Raw genomic sequence first — 23,602 nt, 5'->3', positions numbered from 1 at the left:
TGAGTTGAATTAGGGAATGCTTCTAACGTCAAAATGGAAACACCTAGCGTAAGTCGGTCCTGATTGTTTAGCCCGGACGCCCTCCCCGCCCCCCAAGGCGGCCAAGGAGCCGCGACGGCCACCCAGTCGTCTGTGCGCGCGCTCGGCCTCCAGTGACCCGCGGCTGGGCTGGGGGGGTCCTGCCCCGGGTCGGGAGACTCCCAGAGAAGGGGCGGCGGGGGCGCGGGGAGAGCGGGAGGGCTCGTTTTGCCCGGGGGTGTGGGAAGTAGGCGCTAGCCTGTTTCGCGGTTTTTTAAGCCCCTTGGCATGCCCTGACCTGATCAGCAGAGCCAACTGCTCTCTGGAATGTTCCGGGAGAAGGTGGGAGATTGCTTCCCAGAGGAGGCCTGTGGGTGCTGGAGGGCGCCAGGGGGGTCACGCGGGGCGATGGAGGGCAAGCGCCGGGAGGGGCACGAAGGAAGCTGGGGGCCAAGGTGACAGGCGCGGGTCGGGGCCGGGGCGGGCGGGCCGAGCTGGCGGCGAGACAAGGAGGGTGGCCGGTCGGGCGAAGGGACCCCTCCCGGCGGCGGCGGCCACCCGGCCGCGCGGGCTGCGCCGCCCCGGCTGTCAAGCGCGCGCGGGGGGCGGGCGGGAGGAGGGGTGGAGGTGCGAGGGGCGGAGGGCTGGCACCGGAGCGCCGCGGTGTCGGTGCAATAAAAATGCATCCCATGGAGCTGCCCGCGGAGAAGGACGGGACCGAGACGCGGCGGCCGGAGGCGGTGGTAGAAGCGGAGGACGCCCGGGAGGCGGCGGCGGCCGGGAAGTGAAAGGTCTCGCAAAGTTCAGCTGCAGCCGCCGCGAGCGCCCGGCCCCGGGCTAGCGGTGCAGGCGCCGCAGGAGCGCACCGCCGGGCAGCGCGGCCCGGCCGGCTATGGTCCCGGGGCCCCCGCCGGCCCCGAGGTGCCCGGGCCCCTCCAGGCCAGTGCTCGAGGGTCACCCCACCGCCCGGCGCGACCCGGGCTCGCAGCCCCCAGTCGCCGGCGACCACTGACGCAGCCTGGCGCCCCACGAGGAGGAAGAAATAAGGAGCCCCGGCTCCTCCCGAGGACTGCTGGCGCTTCGCCCCGCCGCCCGGCCCCGGGGCTCCCGGCTGCGCCCGGACATGGGGAGCTGCGCGCCGCTGCTGCTGCTCTGGGGCTGCTCCGCGGTGGCCGCAGGTGGGTGGTGACGCCGCCAGCCCCCCATCCCTCTTCCCTCGCCCCTTCGGCTCCCCGCCTCAGGACTCAGGGGTGCAGGGCAGTGCGGTTCGGGGGCGCCGAGCTCAGCTCCCGGGGATGAAATGAGTGGCCATGTTCCGCCTCCTTTCCCCGGTCTCCGCAGTTTAAAATACTATTGATTTTTTTTTTTTTTTTTTTTTTTTTGCATCTGCGATACACACGCCCTTGGATAACCCGATATCCTGGGTGTGCCCTGCCGGAGATACCGTGACCTTGGTTTCTTTCTGGGTTTGGGCTAGTAAAAAACTGCCTTTCCACTTTGTGAGGGAACAAAGGACGGAGCTCGCCATCCCCCGGCGCTCCATGGCCTGGGGAACGATGGGGAGGGGTGGCCCAGCGACCCCGGGCGCGCGTGGGCCCGCGCCGCGCTCTCGCCAACAGCGAGCGCCCCGGTTCCCGACCTCACGCTGGGTGCTAGCGGGCCAGGTAGGGACACCTGGGGCGAGGTGAGTGCCCTTGCACCGCGGGCAGCGGCTGGAACGTAGGGAGACCCGGGCTGGGACGGTAAGTGGCGGTCGCTCTGGGTCGCCAGGAGCTGGCTGGCCGCCCCCGGGGAATTGGTACCCTGGCCGAGGCTCCGCGGGAGGTCGGAGGCGGGTCCGCTCCGCGTCTCGGGAACTGGACGACCCGCGGAGGCACCAGCAGATGCGCTCTTCCTCCCGCTCCCATCCTGGCTTTCTTGGGCTACGCTGGGCCACCCGTTCCTAGCAAGCCCTTTCTAAATGTGGGAGCTCCTTGCGCTCCTCTCCCTCGCTCCTGAGGGTCACCTGGTTTCCAATTAGGCATAAGCGCCGCTCAGTGTGTGCGGGGGAAAGAAAGTGAGGGGCTCTCCGGCCATACAGTCGGTCTCTCAAACACGTCTCGCTTGCTCCAGAAAGGGGAGTGTGGGCTGGAGGGACGGACTGCTGGACAGAGAGCATCACTTTTCCCTTCCCTTCGGCTTCTTCTACTGTGTCCCCAGAGATGCTGGCCCGCAGTAAAAGCCAGGCTCTAGAATCTGCATCCCAAACCTGCGTCAGACTCATAGGAGCATCCTTCATAGAACTGGCTGATCACTTGCCTAGGGATCTCCAAGTGTTTTCGCCCACCCATTATTTATCTGGCTTCGATCTTTTCTGGACTTATTAGCTTAGGCTCATTGAGAAGGATCCAGTACTTTCCCCAAGGAGCCTTAATGGTCTAAGACTTTACTTTCTTTCTTCCTATTTATGTACCCTTGGGTGGACTTACGCCTGCTCCCCTAACCACAAAGTGAACTTTAATAAACCTTTCCCTTTCCAAACCATGTTACGGCAAAAACATGCAAGCAATCAAGAGGTTGTAAATAAATATCACAGGCCAAGTGTTTCAAGTCAGAAATACTTGTACGGGCAGTATATGATTTTCCCTGAGATGCTTTACAGGTGAGTCATAGTGCATTGTGCGTTTGGGTGATCCTGGCCACAAGCAACTGTTGCCCTAGCTAACCAGAACAGTAGCAAACAGAGTCCAGGCATAAAGCACACTTGGATACATTTAAAGACTATGCCTGAGGAATCCCTTTCTTTGGTTGCACAGGCCTTGTGGGGCTGTGGATCCTCATTGTGTGAAGTGTCTCTGTTTTAATCTAAGCTGTCATTTGGCTTCTGCTGTGATAGCAGTTCAGAGGTGCTCCCTCTTAAGGAGCACAAACGTTCAATTAGCCAGAATTTGGGGTTTGACTTCCTTTACTTTCTTTCCCTGTCTGTTCTAATGTTTAAAATAGGTGAACTTACGGTATTCACAATTAAAACAAGAAACCCAAATTAAAGGATTACAATATGTAGTCAGCATGTTAATAAGTGGATAATGTTTATCATTTTAAGTAATTTTGTGACATTAAAGCCTGTTGGACCTTTGTTCGGCTGGAAGTGCATGTTTCTTTAAGAGGGTGTTTCAGGTCACAGATAATGTTTAAGGGTGCTGAAGGTGGCAGCCGGTCTGCGAGCATTCTCCTGCTAAGCTAGCAGGTAACTACTACATAACCTGGCATAGGCGGAAATACTCAAGAGGCAAAGAGCACGTCAAATCAGCTCTTCTGCCATTTGGCAGTTTAGAGGGGTTTTTCCCCTTATACTTATTTAATAATAAAAATAGCTAGTGCACCTCCCAAATGAGTTCCCTTATCTATTGATCATATACCTCATATTGCTTTTCCTAGGGAATTTGTCCCTTTATATTTTTGGCTTAAAAATATAATAAATCCTACATTTCTCATAAATGTTAGATAATGATTAGGACTGAAATTTTACGTTTAAAAGACTAAGTTTGATGATCTTAAACACGCATTATTGTTTTGGGTATGATTTAAGTTGTGACATCAAAAACAATAAGTATATTTCAAATATGGAAAATGTTTAGAAAGCAAAGTACTTGAAAAGGTTTAGGCCCATTATCTTTACCTCGATGATTCCATTTTCCTTCCTCTTGCCCTTTCCCTAAAGTGATCTTATTTTCTTTCATGTGAATTTTACATCCGAACATGAAATGCACACGTACACACGTGCACACTCACACACTTGCATACACAAATGCAGTGTAAACACAGAGCTGTATTTATGCTCAGATTTGGTAGAATGCCTCTTTACTGAAAGTCTCAAGCTCTTTAGGGATAACTTGACTGTTGAAGATGGACTAGGTGGACAGAAGAGCTTTCCAGATGGGTTTGTCTTGAATAACATATGCTTTCCCTTCCCTAGGACTGAGTGGAGTAGCTGGAACGAGTTCCCGCTGTGAAAAAGCCTGTAACCCTCAGATGGGAAATTTGGCTTTAGGGAGAAGACTCTGGGCAGACACCACCTGTGGTCAGAACACCACTGAGCTGTACTGCTTCTACAGCGAGAACACTGATCTGACTTGTCGGCAGCCCAAATGTGACAAATGCAATGCTGCTCAGCCTCACCTGGCTCACCTGCCAGCTGCCATGGCAGACTCGTCCTTCAGGTTTCCTCGCACGTGGTGGCAGTCTGCTGAGGATGTGCACAGAGAAAAGATCCAGTTAGACCTGGAAGCTGAATTCTACTTCACTCATCTAATTATGGTGTTCAAGTCCCCCAGGCCGGCAGCCATGGTGCTGGACCGGTCCCAGGACTTTGGGAAGACATGGAAGCCTTACAAGTACTTTGCAACTAACTGCTCGGCTACCTTTGGCCTGGAAGATGATGTTGTCAAAAAGGGAGCTATTTGCACTTCTAGATACTCCAGTCCTTTCCCGTGCACTGGAGGAGAGGTAAGGGCACACGTTTAACTCTACACTGGTAGAAAAATGTTACCAGCCCACATTTTTTTTAAAGTATGAAGGTATACTTGTAGCAACATGAATGAAATTAGAATTTTTCATGAGCTTTATTTGTCATAAATTATTTCTCACCCTTAGACATGGATGTGTAGTCATTTTCAAGCAGGTTGCCCACCGTCTGGGTTTAAGTTTTCTTTTTTTTTTTCAGTGTCATCACTCTGCCTTAGAGGTTTGAAAGGCTAATGATTTCATCAGTTAGCAGGACTACTTACTGTGCTTCTGAAGGGGCAGGAGTTACTGAGACAACCTGTTCCTGGAGCCCATGCTGGTGTCTTCCTCAAACTGTTAACATAAATAGGAAGTAAATTAAAATAAAGCCAAGGGAGAAAAAAAACTGTTTGTCAGAAGGGTACTTTGTATACCAGTGGAGTTCTATTGTTAAGATTACAAGAGTGCATAGCAAACAAATGAAGGTAGTTTGTTTTTTAAGATACAGAAGTTATTTTTGTACTCATAGACACATCAACCAGGTAGGGGTCTTGGTTCTATTCTGGGCCCAAGGCCATTTTAATTTTATTCTGTAAAACAGCCTCCTGAGCTACTAGTCCATTTTCTGTATAGAATGATTTCCCTTTATTTCATATTTCCCTTCCCCTAAGGTGGAAACAGGTCTTTTTAACTTATATGGATGTACCTAATGTACCTCCAGATATACAAAAACATCCAGAGAAAATTGGGTGAAAACAGATAAAGAGATTAAAATACCTTCATCAAGTAGATCAAGAAATATTGATTCTGGTATATGTCATGAACTCACAGATTAAATAAGTGGTTCTCAACTAGGGATGATTTTGCCACCATCTCCCCTCCCAGGGGACATTTGGCAATGCCTGGAGACATTTTTGCTGGAGGGAGGGACACTACTGGCGTCTAATAGGTGGAAGCCAGGGATGCTGCTAAACTTCCTACAGTGTATAAGACAGCACCCCTCCCATTCTCAACAAAGAATTATTAGCCCAAAACGTCAATAGCACCAAGGTTAAGAAAGCCCAGACTAGTTGTTAGGCATATATCTAATGCATATAGTAAAATGGCTACAGAGACTAAGATAAACACTATTTAGCGATCATCTATATTACTATTTTCAGACTTCCCTGATATAGTATTTAGTAAACATTTATTGAGCCTCTACTGTGTGTCAGGCACTGTGCTCAGTGCTATTAATTCTGCCTCTGGCTTGGGGGGGAGGGGTGCTTGCCAGGGGCCTGATGAAAAGGTTGGTTGGAAAACTCTTCCCCCCACTACCACAGACACATATGGACTTTGCCATGTGATCCAGCTATTTCTCCTGTGTGCACTTTGCAGACCAGAAATAGTGCCACTGGCACCAGAACCAAAGGATATGGCACAAAGCACATGGACTGTTTTCCATTTTTCTTTACGGTCCCTGAAGTTGGCTTAATGTTGTAAACTCATGTGCACCCTGTCATGACGGACATTTTTAAAGATACCAGAACAGGAAAGAGACAGATAAGTTAGACTCATTGTTTTTTTATGTGGAGAACACTTTGTGTTGAAAACAAATGAATGGCTTGAACTCTCAAATTGCTTTGGAATTGATCCACAGGCTGATATCAGCTCCCTACTTCTCAGTGCTACTGGGCCATGTGTATCTATGAAGAAGCATAAATACAGTTTCAGTAACCAGGTGCCAGGCATGCTTGCTTAGCAAACATTACATTGAATGTATTATAATGGCCCAGCAATCACTTAGAGATGACTAAGGTAACATTTAGTTAACCTATAGTAAAAGCAGAAGTCCCATCTTTTTTAAAGCCAAGCTACTTATTGTCATCAATGTTTACATCAGATTTCAAGCAGATAGAGACTAAAATTTGTTAATTATTTCGATGTACACTCACCTAGTTTCTATCCAGTTTTTAAATTTTTTTCATTGTAGTTGTTATTTCAACAGACTTGTATTTCAATGGCAAAAAAAAAAAAATCAAGTGCCACCTAGTTCCCTCTAGAGCAGTATTTGCAAATGCACATTAACCCATCGTGGACGGTCTTTCCTTTAGAGGGCAGGTTTTAGAGTGAATCTCTTTCTCCTGAATTAGAGAGTAGAATAAAACCTTCCTCAGAGAGAAGGACCATGCAAGCCTTCCCGGAAATGGTTACTACTCTCTCCTATGTTGCTCTGGAATATCAATTAGTTCTAAGCTATGAATTAATTTCGCAGTACACCTCTGTATCATCAATCTCTATCTTTGGAAACTGAGTGATCAGAAAACTCAGCCAATGAGTCTAGTGTCAAAGAAGTAGTCCCCAAATTTCATTTACTGCTTACTTGTAATATTACAGACCTGTATCTTCCTCCATTCTATACCAGACTTCTTAGGACTTCTCTAGGTATATTATCCTACTACTCAGGCTAAGATAAATATACCCCAGACTTAATTTGTTTTCATTGTCTATTCCAAAATACTTCTTTGGGCTTTTAAGGCCTTTGAGAGCCTGTAGTTTCATGCCTAAGACATCAGATACCTACATTTACAGAATTGAAGGCACCAGTCATCCGAAAGAAGACTTTAAAAATGTAGGCCTAAAAATCCACCCAGAAGAAGACTTTTTAAATCAAAGTTAAGTCTGCTATATAGAAACTTCCTAAACTGCAGTTTTAAAGAATGAGGTAGGGCTATCCTATAATGTGTCTCCTTTGTAGGAGAACAGATTGAGTCTCAGAGGTAAATGTGATTGGCCCCAAAACAAACTTCATTATGTCACAGAGCTAGGACCAAATCACAAGTCTTCTGACTTTGCGTCTACTCTTTGTTCCATAAAACTGTGTTCTTCTCCACTATGGACCCCCAAGAACTGCTCGCGGAGAGATTATATGCACAGCTCTCTCCTTCCTTGCTCTCATAACCATTTGCTCTTCATTTGGATATGACATGAAGGTAAGAAAGAATTTGCCAGACAACATTCCTCGGAGCAGGAATGTCCTCCAAGATGTCAGTGGTGTTCTGGGAATAGAGGTTCCACGGCCAGACCAGGTTGGAAAACACTGATTGGGTTTAACAAAATTAAGCATTTATAAATACCTACATATTCACTTTATTTATCCTGTATCCCCAAGTGGGAAATATAGGCTGTAACACTTCCAAACCCATTTGTCCCTGGGACCCTTTTTTTTTTTTTTTGTAGAACTCCAGTTGCTATCTCTCAGAACTCCAGAGATCCCCAGAGCACAGCTTGGGAAATGCTGGGGTAGACGTATAAAGTGCTCCCCAAAATCCTGGTAAAAGGCACAGCCAGGGGAGGTGTTGTCCAAGGGGTACAGCATTTCAAGTATGCAAGATGAATAAGTTCTGGAGATTTAATGAACAGCAAATATGACTATTGTCAACAAGACTGTGTTGTATCCTTGAAATTTTCTAAGGGGGTAAATCTCAGTGTTCTCATTACACACGTGCAAAAAAATAGTAACCCTCTGAGGTGATGGACATGCTAATTAGCTTGAAAGTGGCGATTATTTCACAATGTATATGTATGTCAAATAATCAAATCGTACACTGTAAATAAATATAATTCTTGATTTTCAAATATACCTCAATAATTAAAAGAAAAAGAAAAAGGCACAGACAGGCTTCGTGCTTGACATGGTTAGACATCAAGGCCCTCTGTCAACTGGGGACTTAGTCTCCTATTTAATTGGAGCAATAAATAATAATCACCTTGAAGCTAAAGATGATAGGTTAATTAGGCTTTTTCAGGATGAAGAGAAGCACCTCAGATCTGCTCTGGGTACAGAAAACGGAGGGAAGTGGGGAGATGCAGCGAGCCATTGTAGGGCCCACACAGGCCTCACGGGACTAAAATTTTGATTATCCCTGTTTAGGAAACAGCTTTGTTCTAGTGACTCCAAAGCAACTCTAACGTGATGTAGTTACCATCGCATTAGAAGTTAGCATCCCTTGCTCCCTGCTCTGTTAACTCATCATTAAAAGAACTCTTCAGAATTGGATAACAGCCAACCAAACTGCACAGATAGTTTTTCTCCAGGGCATCATGGATATATAATACTTGATGGGAGGGAGCAGCACAGAGAAGCCAAGAACAGAGGGAGGCTGGGTCTCAAACGAAGCACTAGGCAGGGATTGTTAAAGGGGGCAAGGATTGCCTCAGTCTTATTTACCTCTGTGTCCCCAGCATTTAGCACATTGCTTGGACCACAGTAGGGAATTAATAAATCTGTAGTTGAATGAATGAACAAAGGAATGATATGAAAGCAGGTGTCAGGTAGGAGAATATCCTTAAATGACACAGATGGAGGAATGAAGTGCTTGGGTAGGGGGTGAGATTCAGAAACCCTGGTTTGCATGAGAAGCCGAGTTGGTAATAACAGGGGATAAGCTGTGGTTGGGGAAAGGCGATTAATGAAAGAGCTTAAATAATATTTATTCATCCATTTATTCATCCAGTAAGCTTTGAGTTACTGTGTCTGATCCCATTCCAGATGCTGGGGATATAGCAGTGAACCAGAGAGATAAAAATTCCTGTCCCCATGAAGTTTAGGTTCTAGAAGGGAACAGGGAGAATAGAGAACAAAGAATTAAAGTAAAATATACCGTATGTCAGAGTGTGATAGTAAATGAAAACTAAGAAGAAAATAAAACAGGGTAGGGATGGGGGATGCTGGCAGGGAAGGGCTTGCTGTCTTTAAAACTGATGGAAAGATTTGTATTTGATAGAATAAACCATGACAAGAACTTTGAGTTCCTGACAAGTTCTCAGGAGTGAATAAAATCTGTAATTAAGGGTTCTGTTTCTTCCCATCTGTAGATATGGGAAAATAAAGTTGTGTATTAAAATGACAAACATTGGTAAAAATCCCTCTGTCTAGTGTTTCTTAGAATGAGAGCTTTTGAAAAGGAACCTAAATGTCATCGATGGAAAAGCACATGACTGATGAGTAATCTGAAGCCTAAAGAAAGCTGAGTGACTTGTGTACAATTACTCAGCTGAAATCCCTATTTCCTGACGTCAAGCCCAGTGCTGTTTGCACTAGGTTCAGCTTCCTTTGTGCCACGCCAGGTAGTGTGAAAGATAAAAAAACGATATGCATTCCTTTCCTTCACAGTCCTTACTGTGAAGGGAATCTACTGGGGAAGGGAGTGAATGTGGTAATTTATAGACCAACTTATTAAATAATATGAGATAATGCCTGTTTAATTTCCCCGGTATGTTGTAGAGTTAATATGCCTTTCAAGATTCGAGTATTTATTTGTCTCTTTAGGCCATTGGAAGGATTATGTTTTTTGTGTGTGGTTTTTTAATATGTCTATTGATTTCAGAGAGAGGAAGGGAAAGGGAGAGAGAGATAGAAACATCAGTGAGAGTCATTGATCGGCTGTCTCCTGCATGCCCCCTGCTGGGTATCAAGCCCGCAACCCGGGCATGTGTCCTGACCGGGAATCGAACCTCAATCTCCTGGATCATAGGTCAGTGCTCAACTGCTGAGCCACACCAGCCAGGCAGGATTATGTTTCAATATCTCATGATACAGTCAGTATGGCACAAGTGTGCAGAATATGATAAATTACTTAATCAGGTTTTTACAGGTATTTGCATTTATAATGTGTTAAGCAATACTTAGGATTTTTAAACTTCAAAGATAGAGTGTAGCAATACGTGAGTAAGACGGTTTTCTAAGCACGATTCTTTGATTAGCTACTTGTTCCATCGGTCACTGAAATCTGCTCATGCCTGCTTCACCAGCAATGGTCCTGAGTCCTGGTGGCAGCCAATATCAGTTGAAGGCTTCCATGAGCCAGGCACCCTGTAAAGTGCACTGCATCCCTTATTCTTACAAGAACCCTGCTAGTTGGGTACCAGTATTAGACCCATTTTAGAGGCAAATATGCTGAGACTTAGTGAGTCTAAGTAACTTGGTCAGAATCAAATAAATAATAGCTAACCTGAGCCAGAGCCCCTGGTATTATTAGCTTGCCTTGAAATTATTTATATGATTAAACTTTATTATAACTTCAAAATGTCACAAAAAAAGCTAAAACTAAATTGCTGTAGCAATTATTAGGTATTATCTACAACTTACTGTTTAAGTGATAATTTGTAAATGGTTGCATGAACTTTGCATTTTAAAAAAGGGGTGTTTGTTTTTTTTACATTGATAGAAAATAAGTAAAGATCATTTGCACTTAATGTTACCCAAGATCATTTAAAATGAGCTAAATGTGAATGAGTATCAGTTCTTCAATACCACTTGGCAGACTTCTATTTGATTGGTTTGTTTTAGGGGGAAGGGGAGTCTTTTTATCAAGCTAGTAACAGCTTTAAGCAATTTTTCTAAGTTAGTCGTTGAATGTATTAAGGTTTTGCTTTGAAGCACATTCTCTGCTACAATTTTGTTGAACTTCCTTGAAAATAAAATATTGTATATATTTGTTTAGGGTGCTTCAGTTACCCACACCCTGGGGCTATACCCTTCCTATAGGGGTGGAGCTAGAGATTTATAACAGCACATTTCCAAAAAATGCCTTTAGTTTAAAGAAAACTCACAGGGTGGTTATCAATTAAAATTATTTAAAGAAGTGGCACAAAAATTAGAATAAACCCAGAAATAAAATCAATAAACTTTGATTTATTGATTTCAAAGGAAGATTTTTTTCCTCCAAAAAAGATACTTTCTGTATAGCTATTTAAAAAAATCTGTTTAGCATCTGTTTGCTTTGTATTTGTTTGATTTGATGGTTTAACTTTGCCACTATTTGGCTAAAACATTCTGGACACTTTGAGACACCAGATTGTAAATGCTGAGTTAGTAATGAATGGTTTCCATTGAAAAATTAGGGCTGGACAATAAAGAACAGGTGAAGAGCAGGCACCTGGAGGTCAGGTATATCTGGGTATAAAAGGCAGCTTTCTGCCAAATAATGGAGAACCCTACAAATCAGAACAGGGGTATTAGAAGTTGGGGGCTCTGGAATATGAGGAAATGAATCATGCCAGGGAATGGAAGCTACTGCTTCTGATCAGTCATCAGCAGTGCCTGAAAAGTTGGTGCATATACTCTCCCCCTCCCCTGCACTGCCATATACTTTGTGTCACTCACATGTAGCTGTTACAGTGTGTCCCCTATCTCTTCTACTCCTTTAGTATTTGCTTCTTGAGCAACTTTGTCCCTTCCGTCATTGTATATGCTTTGTGGCTCCCAGCCCCCCAACCTCTGCACCTAGCACACATCCCTATAAGGCATAAATGTCCAAAACACGTTTGTTGAATTGAATTATATGAAAATAACTATGAAATAATGATACTGTTTATAAACTGTGTTGGATGTTATACATCTACTAAGTATGAATCCTTTCAGAGTAGTCATGATTCATTCATTCTTTCTACAAATATTTATAAAGTATCTCCTATGCCCCAGCCACTATTTCAGGAGTTGGGGATACAGAGTAAAAAGTTAAAAATGTCTGCCCTTGAGCTTACATTCTAAATGTAAGGCGTTTAGCAAGGTGAAATAGTAGAATGTTAGCTAGTGATAAGTGTAAGTAGAAAAATCAGTAAGTAAATGAAGCAGGGAAGGAGGCTAGGAAGTGGGGAGGTTTGGTTTTTGTTTTTTGTGTGTGTTTTTTTAATGTTTAGACAGAGCTCTCAGGGGAAACCTCACTGAGATTTTGAATAAGGACCCGAAGGAAAGAGAAGTGAGCAGTGAACATATCTTGGGAAAGAGTAAAGGCGCTGAGGACATCTGTTTGGTGCCCTTAGGACAGTGAGGAGGCTGTTTTGGAGGCGGAAGGGTCAAGGTATTGTGTAGTAGGTGAGGTCAGGGGTTAGGGATAATGGGGAGGTGTGGGAGAAAAGATGGGGCCTTGTATATAGGTGCCCGGATAGCCCAAATTTACACCTAGATCAGTTAAAGCCTATTAATTATTGTTAGCATCCCCTTTCATTTTTATTTTTTTAATGTCTTTTAATTGATTTTTTTAGAGAGAGAGGGAGAGAGAGAAACATCTATGAGAGAAACATTGACTGGCTGCCTCCTGCACGCCCCCTACTGGGAATCAAGCGTACAACCCGGGCATGTGCCCTGACTGGGGATCGAACAGGTGACCTCTTGGTGCATGAGACAGGGTGCAACCAACTGAGCCACACCGGCTAGGGCCCCTTTCATTTTTAAATGGGTCCCAATTTGGACCATAAGTTTTTGCAAGTTATTATAAGATCATTGCTTTTACTCTGGATAATATTGGAAGCCATTTGAAATTCTAAGCAGAGGGTTGATATGATTAATTTACTTTGATAGGATCACTTTAGCTTGTGTGTTAAAAAAAAAAAAGACCAAAGTGGGAGGAGGGAGACTAGCTAGAATGCTATTGAAATAATTTAGGCTAGATTTAATGGTGTGTGGACAGAGGCGAGCAGTGGAAATGATGAGAAGTGGTTGAGTTCCGGATCTATTTTATGGAGAGAGCCAATAGCAGTTGCCAAAAGGTTGGATGTAGAGCATGAGAGAGAGCAGTAAGGATGTTTTTAGCCTGAGCACCTGGAAGAGTAGAATAGCCATTTAGTGAGATGGAGAAGACTCTAGGGGGAGCAGATTTGGAGAGGGATGCCAAGGGCTCATTTTTGGACACATTAAGTATGAGTTGCCTATGAGATATCCAAGCGGAGACACTCAGTAGATAGTTGGATCTGTGAGTTTAGAGTTCAGATGAGAGGTCTGAACTAAATATATAAATTCAGGAGTCATCAGTTTAGAGATGATATTTAAAGCTGTGAAACTGGATGAGATCATCAAGGGAGTGGGTGTGGACAGGACAGAGGAGGGTCCAAGCCTGAGCCCAGGGCGGATCAGACTGCCATTACCAAAAACACTTTAGAAATTGCCAAGGCTTATACGCAAACCAGTCTCAACAATCTCTTCGCCCAACAGTTGTTTAATTAAGCAACGACATGAACTGAATGACGCTGACATAGAACAGTGGGTGTGAATTCTCAAATGACAAGTGAGAGAGGAGGTTCGAGAGCTGCAACTTGAGGCTTTCGAAAGACAAACCATTACAAATAGGGAAGGGAAAGCACTGATTGGATAACAGATGACAATGGAAAAGAGAGAGGAAAGAGTACAGACGGAGAAAGAGATCTTTGAAAATACCATGCTGAAAGAGAAATGTCGACTCTAGGGACCTTCAGGTTTTAAGGGCCTCATATGTGTCATTTTATCTTGACTCATTCAAGTTTTCATTCTTTTTAGACTCAGAATTCCAGCTATAGGAGCAGTTTGTTTTTGGAATGCCCCTGGGCCATCACGGTATTGGAAATGAAATTAAAATATAACATTGTACACTTTTTTTTTCTGCTTAGTATGTCGTAAAATTTGATTTGCAGAATGTGATGGGGAGCATCTACCTAAGGCATAAGAGCTATACAATAATCCCATTTAAGCATGTACACTTTCACAATTTCAAGGAATATCTTGTTAATGTTTTAATTAATGTTTACTGTATTAATGTTTAATTGTTCTGTTTAGAGGGAGAAGAGAAAGCCAACATTTAGAGATCACAGTAGGATATGCAGTTACTGTGCTGGGCCTTTTGCACACATCTCACTTTATCTCCACAAAGTACAGTCTTTTCCTGTATAGTTTGTCTTGTTAATGAACAAAGAAACCAAAACACCAACCCTCTCTCTGTGTCATATTTCTCTTCTTTTCCTAACCTTCCCGCAACTGACAGAGGAGCAGAAGTCTTTCCAGGTGTTGCTAAGTTGGCTGATGTCACTATACACCTTATAATCACAGTTCTAAAACAAATTTTAAAAATTATGAAAAATATTCAGATATTTTCTGCATGACATCATGTTTATTTGAGCTAACACTGTATCTTTCGGCTGCTACTGAAAAAGACTTCATTTTAAAATTGAAGAGAGAAAATGTAGTTACTTCCTTATACTGTTTAATCTCCATAAAGAATTATTGTTTCTTTTTATTTTGGCCAATTTAACCCTTCTGAGGTCTTTGGGGCTTTCCATCAATTCCTTTTGTAATCAATGCCTTTATTTCTCTCATATTCTGTGTCCCAATAAATAACCTCTGATCCCTTCCCCACCTCCAAATAAAAAGCAAAGGTCAATGGAGAACACATCAAACCAATGATCTATTAGAACTAGAACCCAGGCAGCTCGATCTCCAGGAATCCCAACACACCCAAAGGGATGCAACACCCTTTTGTAACAATAGCTCTCTCTCTGATGATTATCAAAGTTCAGAAGAATGTAAGCCCACTAGGGGATTCTCTCTGTGGGAGGGGTGTAGTGGGGAGGTGTAGTTTGCAAAAGCAAAAAAATAAAAACAAGATGATTGTCAACTTCTGCTCCTTAACTCCCAACTCCCTTCCTTTCCATGTACTCTATCAGTTTCTGTTTATTCCTTCTGGCCATTTATCTTCTCTAATTTTCATTTATTTCCTCAAAGCATTTTACTTATGTCACATTAGACCGCTTCTTTTATCTCTTCTCTGGTCCCCAAATACCTATTTGTCTCCAAAAAATGAACATGATACCTAGCCTGTTTCCATGATTTTCTCTCTGGAACCTTCTACAGTTCTCTCGACCCCTTTGCCCCCTTGTCTTTCCATCGCATCCCAATCCTAGACCAATCCTACAGTTCACCTTCTTGTTCCTTCAGCTAGACAGCTGAACTCTAGTGAGAAAACTAATAGCACACTTTTCCTGAGAAATGCTCTACAAATTTAGGTTTTTACTGTCTCAATTTGTCCCTCAAACGTCCCTGGAAATCCTTTTTTCTTCAGCTCTTTCATTCCTTCGGTGACTCCATCAGTGCCTCTCCCCTCCCTAAGTCCCCTCCTCTCACAACTTGTTGCTCTCAGTTAAAGTGCTTGCCTCTTACCCCATTGAGAAAATGAAAACTTGTCTACCCCAGAAAGGCCCATCAAGGTGAAAAGCAGAGATCCATTCTCAGTTCTTCTCTCCTCAGCCAACTCCAGTTACTCACCAAGTCCAGCCCATTCTGCTGCTAGAGCCGCCCTTGGGCAGGTCTGCTTCTCTCCATCCCTACAGCTACTCTGGTACAAACCACCATGATTTTTTATCTGTATACATTATTGCACTGCTCTCCCAAATGTTCTTTCCAGTCTGTTTTGCTTGCTTCACAATCTTTTCTCTATATCACACTCTGAAGGATTTCTTTAAAATCCAAAATATCACTTCCTTGCTTAAAACTCTTCAGTGACTCTCCGGTTCCTTCATAACATAGCCCACATTCTTTAATGGGGCATGCTAGGCCCTTTCTGAATGCCCCTTGGCCTCATCTCTCCTCACTGTCTCTTATACCCTCACCTCCAGCTGTGTCTATTGAACTACTTGTATTGCTCCAAGGTGCCAGGCTCTCTCTTACTCTCTGACCCTTGCACACATGATGCCTTTTCCCGATGCTCTTCTCTTATGCTCCCCTCCCCAAGTCCTACCTCTCATTCACTTAGCTAAGTTGTCACTCAAATATATTTTGGATGGATGCATGGATGGATAGATCATTCCTATTTATTCTTAAGGACTTGACTTAAACTTTACCTCTTCCCACAATTCTGGGTTAGGTGCCCTCTATATGGGTATCACTCATGTACACCGTGGCACATGTCCCCTATATCATAACATTTGTTACATTGTGTTGTGAGATCTTCAAGGTAGCCCATACCGCACTGTGAGAAACACTACCTTAACACTGAACATGCTGCCTGGCACATTAAGTAGATATTTATCAAACGAATGAACTCTGAGGCATTGTTAATATTATCAATAATGACTATTTCTTTTTGTGGTTCAAAGCCTTTTTTGACACAGGCGTGCAGATACATTAAACAGTCTGTTTGATAGATGACTTGCTAAGTGTCTCATAGTTTTAGCCATTTAGGATGACAGATCCTAAGGCAGACAGTTGATCAGTATAATTTCTCAACAAGCACAACGTCATAGGCTCTGTCCCTTTGCAAACCCAACCCACAGACTCTATTGCTAACCTGTGAAGGCCTGGCACAAAGGGTTTCAGTTTAACATGGGAAGGCACAATCCTATCAGTGCCTATTGGAAAACAGTGGAAAGTGCATGTAAAGGTTAACTTGGGGATTTTATTTCTCATCAGTGTTACTGGAAATGATTAGATAGTCTCATGCTTTTGCTTCTGTGGTGTTTCCAGCTGGGCTTCTCTTCACAATGCCGTGTTGGGTGCAAGGGTGGTTGTTTCATGATTCTGGATAACAACTGTCTCATGACTGCGCCTCTGGACAAACTTGTGCAACTGTTTGATTCTTGGATAAACCACCGAGCTTGTTACTCTCTCTCCCTAAGTAAGAACTGCTATTTCAAGTAAGCCAAATCCAAATCACCTGCATTTCTAGAGTTGGAAGCAGAAACTAGCTTTGAAGAAAGAGCTTTCTTTGACAAAACAAACCAAAAAAACTTAAAAAACACACAAGCAAAATAAAACTTGTAAGCTATGTCCCTTTCCTGTTACCTGAACTTCACTGGAGTGTAATCCTACCTCCAAGAAGTTCACAGTCTGATTGAGACTTTTAAGTGGTTGTCCCTTAAAGGATGAATAATAATTAAAAGGTAGGGAATGGAAAAGTGCACATGTATAAGGAAAATCAACCCTTAGATGGATGTTATGGGGGGGTAGTGGGGAAGAGAGAGGGCTGGAGGAAACGGGGCTGGCCTGGAGGCTCAGGTCAGATTATACAAGGTCTAGTGAGCCAGATATTTTGGACTTGATCTGGTGAGGAGTGGAGAGCGACCAACAGTTTTTCTGGGTAGGGAGCTGTTTTAGAAAGTCAACTCAGGGAGCATTATGGAAGACCTTTGAGCAAAACTTACGAGACTAAGTTTAGTAGTGTTAAACATAAATTCCTCTTTTTAAAAACCAACTGTAGCATCACTAGAGAGGTGTCACTTATCAGCCATTCATCTGAAAAAGACCTGAGGGTTTCAGACGATTGTAATCTCAATGCGAGTCAACAAAATATCATGACTACCAAAAAAACTAATGCAACCTTAGGCTACGCTGATAGAAGGCAATGTTCCAATCAAAAGAGAGAATAGTCCTTCTGGTGTGTTCTCTAGTTGAAGCATAGCTAGAATATTATATTCAGGCCAAGGATATTCCTGTTTAGAGAGAGTTGGGCAGAATTGGTGAGATCAATTAGAAACCTCATTACCTAATGAACAATGAACTTGGGATATTTCTCCTATGAGAGAGGATTTATGGATGCTCCAGTATTGCTGGGATTCTTCAGATATTTGGAGAGAAACTAAATGGACTCTGATGCTTTCAGAAGGCAAGAGTATGACCAAAGAAAGGCTTTCTTAAAAACTGGATGTATCCAAAAGACAAGGTGAGCTCCCTTGAGTTTTCCAACCATGAAATGTTTTGGCAAAGGCTGAATGATCCCCAGTGAGTGATGGTACAGAGAGGACTCCTAGACAGATTTAAAGGTTTGTGTCGGGACTCTCTAATGTCTCATTCACCTTTGAGTACATAGAAGATTATACCATCAAGTGAGTAAGTGACTGAAGAAAATCCTTTACATCCAAACCATTCCAACAGCAGAGGTGATGGGTTGGGCACTGCTTAGCTAGTCATGACAGTCTTCCTGCTAGGTAGACTAAAGCCCTCAATTTTGACATAATCTTTTTTTAGGAGATAGCATTTATTGCAAGGTGAGTGGTCCTTCATAACCATTGAACATAAGGAAGTCACTTCACCGACATAGAAGGGGAGGCAGGGAAAAGAGAAATGAGTCTCTATTCTCTAAGTCTCTCTCTTCTATTAATAGATGATATTTTATTTATAGTTTATAATACAACTAGATGCAATGTGGTAGTGTTGTGTAGAAGTTGGTGTCCCACATCTAGTCTATCGCCAGGTTCTGGTGGCTCTGTCTGTAAGTTGGTCCTCACTTCCACTGTCACCAGTTCAAGCTCCCTCATCTCACACCTGGACCTTTCAAGTAACCTAAAGGGACTCTCTCTCTTTAACTTAGGGGTCTTAGATTCTTCACTTGTAAATCAAATCAATGTCAAAGAATAAGATAAGGCACACATGTGTTTTATAAGTGGCTAACTACTACATAAATATTAAGTATTACTAAGTATTACTAATAATATAGTTCAATTACATTATTAGCGAAGTCAACTTTTGGGTCAGTCCATTCAGCAAATATCTGGGTGCACACTATGTGTCTAGCACTATCTCAGGTTCTGGGGGTACAGTAATAAACAAAAAGACATAAAATGCACTCAAAAGCCCAGACAACTGACTTACAAATAAATTTTTAGAACACAAGCCATTTGTAACAACATCAGTCTGAGTTGATAAAGTTGACATAAGAAATTGTATGCTTTTTATTAAAGCAGTAGCTCAGTCATCTTCATAGACAGGAAAAAATAAGCTGGAAGGAGTTAGATTTAGAGAACATGAACAAGTCAGATGTACAAAGGACAATTTGTGTCTCTTTGTTCCATATTTAGTCCTACATATCTACTGTGACTCTAAAATTCTTTTAAAATTATACTATGAATGTCAAGTACTAGATAAGGAACTAAGTTTTTAAAGATATTTTTAGATGGCAATGTTATGATAAGATACAAGTATGAGCTTAAAGTAAAATTTCTTATCAAAACTGAAAACAATGTAGCCACCTACACCTTGCTGGTATTTCAGACGCAAGGAGGAATTTCCAAGTGATTCTCGTAAGAGGTTGCTCTGTAGTGAACTTTGAGTGCTCCTCAGAGTTTGGGTCCTGGAACTCATCTGGATTCCCTGTTCTTTTGTTAAGAATAGATACTCTTTGTGATTTTGTGTGGCAGGTCTGTTTTTAAAATTAATGTCCTTTTAAAATAATATGCTTGAAAAAGGTCTTTCTTGAGGCCTTGTTCAAGTTAGTTAGGGAATTATAACATCTTTGTAAGATTATCAACGTGAAATATTGCAACCATAACTCACAAGCACCTGTTTATCAAGAACTTGCACCAGACACATTGGAAATTGGAAATTCATGGCTGGGAGTTCAGTGATGTGTTATTTCCGCTCCTTTTTTTAGCTTTCCTTCTTTAAAAGCCCACTTAATAAAGCATTTAACTACTTCTGAATGGTCTAGTAGATGCTATGAGCGTAACTGGGAAGATATGTTACTTGTGGAGCTGTCCCCTGGTACCGTTGTCCTCAAAGGCCATTTTAAATCTCCTGGTCAGTTTCCAGCCAGTTACCTTCACCACTTTATTGGTAGAGAGATAAGGGAAACGGATTTGTTTCACAGGTAGCTACTGAATATTTAGACTGCTGCCACCTCCCCCTGCCCCCTTTGTTACCTCAGCCTTTCCTGTGAATTTGCCTGTCGGTTTAGTTGGCATGGAACCAGAAATATTATTTCTCATGAACAAATAATATAATGACAGATGTTATGGAAATATGCAGATAATATCGCCACATTCTATACAGATGTAGAAGTAACTCTGTCATCCCCTTCTCCACTTCCCAAAACCATGACATTAGAACTGCAGTCATGCCTCCCTGATTTACCACGATTGGAGATGAGTGCTCAGGAGGCTACAGAAATGATATTCTCATAGAGAAATAATTTTTTCCTATCAGTTCCCTGTTTCCACTCATCAGCTCCATGTCTTCCCAAACTTCTGCACTGAAAATACTATAGATCTTTTAAAATCTGAATATTCCTTGCATTACAGGGGGAAAAAACAACCCTTGGAAATACACTTGGATTAAAAAAAATAAAATTGGGAAAAGGGATATTCAGAAATAGAGGTTAGAGCTTGTTTGACATCTGAGAGAGGAAAATGTCTGGAAAATATTGTCATCAGTAACTTGTGCATATAAATGAAACAGAAGTCTTTGCTACTCAGCCGTAGTGGTCGATGGTCTAGAAATTATGTGAAGTGAGACACAGTAGAATTTTAGCCGGAGAATGAAAATTAAGTTGATGGCTGCCCTTAAATATTTGGGACTTATTTTGTATAGCTCCAAGACCAGTATTAGAAGTTGCACAGGACAGATCCTAGCTTAACACAGAGGAACTTTTTGATGATTAGATCCATCACAAAATGAAACATGCTGCCTGGTGAGGGTGTATTGGAATCTAGCAGAGAATGAATGTGTATCAGCTATTCCAGTGGAACTTCCTGCATTGAGAAATTTTGGTTAAGTGCCCTTATGCTTTCTTCTGATATTTAAGACTATTTTGACCTGTTTTTTAACACCACTTTGACAGAGCTTAATTTTCAAGAATTAGGGGACAACTGAAATCTATACATATTATTGATTTTTTTTCTTATTCAGTTTTGTATCCAGAGTACCTACCAAAGTGCCTGATATGAACTATTTCCTCAATAAATAATGATTGAATTAATAAGTAAATGATATAGTAAATAAAAGATAGTAATTCTTTTATTAAAAGGCTTACTGCCACACACACCTGGAATTTTATCTGATTTAATCACAGCTTTGTCATCATTTAGAAATGAAAATAACGCTGATGATAAGAGATACAGTTAGAATTTATATTAGCCAAGCTTATGATCTATTCAGGTTGGAAATCTCTTCTTCTCATCTAAAGTATAAGAAAGAGCCCTGGCCAAGTAGCTCAGTTGGTTAGAGTGATGTCTCAATACACCAAGGTTATGGGTTTGATCCCTGGTCAGGGCACGTACAAGAATCAACCAATGAATGCATAAATAAGTGAGACAATTTGATGTTTCTCTCTCTAAAAATCAATCAATAATTTTTTAAAGTACAAGAAACACTTTTAGAAACTGAAATGAGACTTAATATGTTTCTCTTTGGGGGTCAGAATTTCTATTGTGGGCTTTCTTGCTCTGTAAGCCCAGTGGCTTAAATATCCTAAAAAATTCTGTACTTCAGCTCTTCTCTATATATCCTCTACTCTGGAACAGAAGGAAACATGAACAAGTTTTGTAGTATTTACTGTTTTCTGTCTTTATGAATCCTATAAATTAGTCTACCAGTCTTTCAGTTGAACTGATTGTAATTCACTAAACATAGGTCAAAGTAGAGAAAATAATATCTACTTTTTACTTTTTAAAACAGTTACTGGCTTTTGGTTCTACAAAGTCCTTCCTTCTAATTCAGCTTTCGCTTCTCTTCCTTAATTCATCTCTTGCAACTAATCCTTATATCTCAGACTAGGTCTGAATGGGAAAACTCTGCTGGGAAACCTTTTCATGATGGTGATTAATACCAATCTTCAAGGTCTCCTACAACGGGAAGGACAAAGGGCCCTGTGCTACCTAGTACAACAGTAACAGCAAATACTTGTCTGTAGTTTAGGGTAAGTTGGAAGGTCCCTTTGAAGTCTATTTGTTTGGTAGCCAGGATGTCCTCACCAGGGTAACAGTGTTTAAAGTCTGATATTTTTTTAAAACTTTTATCAGGACATTTTGGTTGCTCCTGATTAAGTCTCCTGAATGAAAAGATGAAAGCACATGCTAGTCTAGGTTTGCATTATGGAAAATCCTCAATAGGCACGCACATCTTCAACAAGAAAGCTAGTTTTAAAGTCAAACTACAGTAGCTGTCCCCCAGGGGATATGTTGTTCTAAGACCTCCAGAGGATGCCTGAAACTGCAGATGGTACTGAACCCTACATATACTATGATTTTCCCTATGCATACATATCTATGATACAGTTTAAACTACTTGTGCACTTTGGGGGCTATTATTAAGTAAAATTAGGGTTTCTTAAACACAATACTGCAATATTAAGACAATTAATCTGATAACCTAGATGGCTACTAAGTGACTAAAGGGCTGGGAGCATGTACAGTGTAGATATGCTGCACCCCAGGGAGGGACCGAGAAGGGTGGAGCAAAGTTTCATCACACTACTGAGAACAGCACGCCATTCAAAACTTGCGAATTGTTTATTTCTGGAATGTTCCATTTTCAGGCTATAGTTGAGCACAGGTGACTTAAAACAAGGAAAAAGAAACCAGGGCTAAGCGGGGGTGGGGGTGGGGGGGGTGGTTCTGAAATTGCCAACTATGGTTCTCTGTGGAATGAAGTCAGGGAAAGTGTTTTATTCGTATACACATTTTTATAGGGAAGATCGAGGGGGGTAAACAGAGCAGGAATAAAACCATTTAAAGCCTTTACTGTGAGGAAATGGCTGAGGTTTTAGCCACAGTGGATAATTTTACTGGCATTTGGTCTTGTTAGTTTTGAAGAGTTGTCTTACTTTTAAAGAGGGAACTTTAAAAAAAAAAGAACTATGTGTTTATAGAAATGTAGATATATTAGGTAGACTTAGAGAATTCTTCTGGATGTTAACAAATGAGTATTAATGGTTTATCTTTTTTCTAGTGTGACTAGGTTTTGTAAGTCAATAGGGGGTCCAAGGATAATTCTTTTAGTGCACTTTATTTAAGGCAGTATCTTTATTGTCCTGTGGCAGGAAAATTCACATTTACTATATGCCTAGTTTTACATTCTGCACTGAAGTACTTTGATATTACAGCTAAGTGACTGCAGCAGAGAAGAGTATAAATAGCTTTGCTCTGATCATGCTGAATGATAGCAGGGCCAAAGTGAAATTCTAGGACTTTCACTAGGTTATTTCAATAAGTGAAATAACCATGCAGAGCTGTTGTAATTTCATCTTCTTTGAAAAACAAAAAAGAATATCTGCTATGCTACAGTTTCTGCTACCTAAATACTGAGTATGCCTCCAAATACAACACATATAGAAACCAATTTTATTTTCAAGTTTTATTTGCTTAACAGAAAAATCCCAAGTAGAATCTTCTACCCTTTAGGGAGGAAGGGGAGATGGGTAGGGAAGGAATAAGAAAGAAAGAATAATTAGGTTTCATATTCAAACTGACCTTAAAATCAGATAGGTTTTTCCTTTTGTCCCATTTCTGACACTTCATAAGTTGCAACATGTTAAGTTACTAATTCGAAATGGGATTTCTGTTTCTGCTCATCAAGGATTAACTGCTATAGTAATTACCTCCCCAC

At 42.0% G+C, this 23,602-nt stretch overlaps 1 protein-coding gene across 4 annotated transcripts in view; it reads left to right on the top strand.

The window, feature by feature from the left end:
- The first annotated feature begins 309 nt into the window (after positions 1-309).
- NTN4 (netrin 4) overlaps positions 310-23,602 on the top strand; it is a 98,166-nt gene continuing 74,873 nt past the window's right edge. Inside the window, exons 1-2 of one of the 4 annotated variants that reach the window (XM_081128055.1) lie at positions 310-360; positions 3,974-4,503. In XM_081128055.1, the coding sequence (XP_080984181.1) occupies positions 4,030-4,503 (474 nt within the window). In that variant the 5' untranslated portion in view covers positions 310-360; positions 3,974-4,029. Of the gene's footprint in view, positions 361-625; positions 1,197-1,504; positions 1,761-3,973; positions 4,504-23,602 lie in introns of those variants that run through there. The other 3 variants (XM_081128052.1, XM_081128053.1, XM_081128054.1) reach the window with 3 other exon arrangements.

This window comes from Miniopterus schreibersii (genome assembly GCF_964146895.1).
Source record: "Miniopterus schreibersii genome assembly, chromosome: 2".
Taxonomy (NCBI): domain Eukaryota; kingdom Metazoa; phylum Chordata; class Mammalia; order Chiroptera; family Miniopteridae; genus Miniopterus; species Miniopterus schreibersii.
This window is presented reverse-complemented; position numbering and strand designations above follow the sequence as displayed.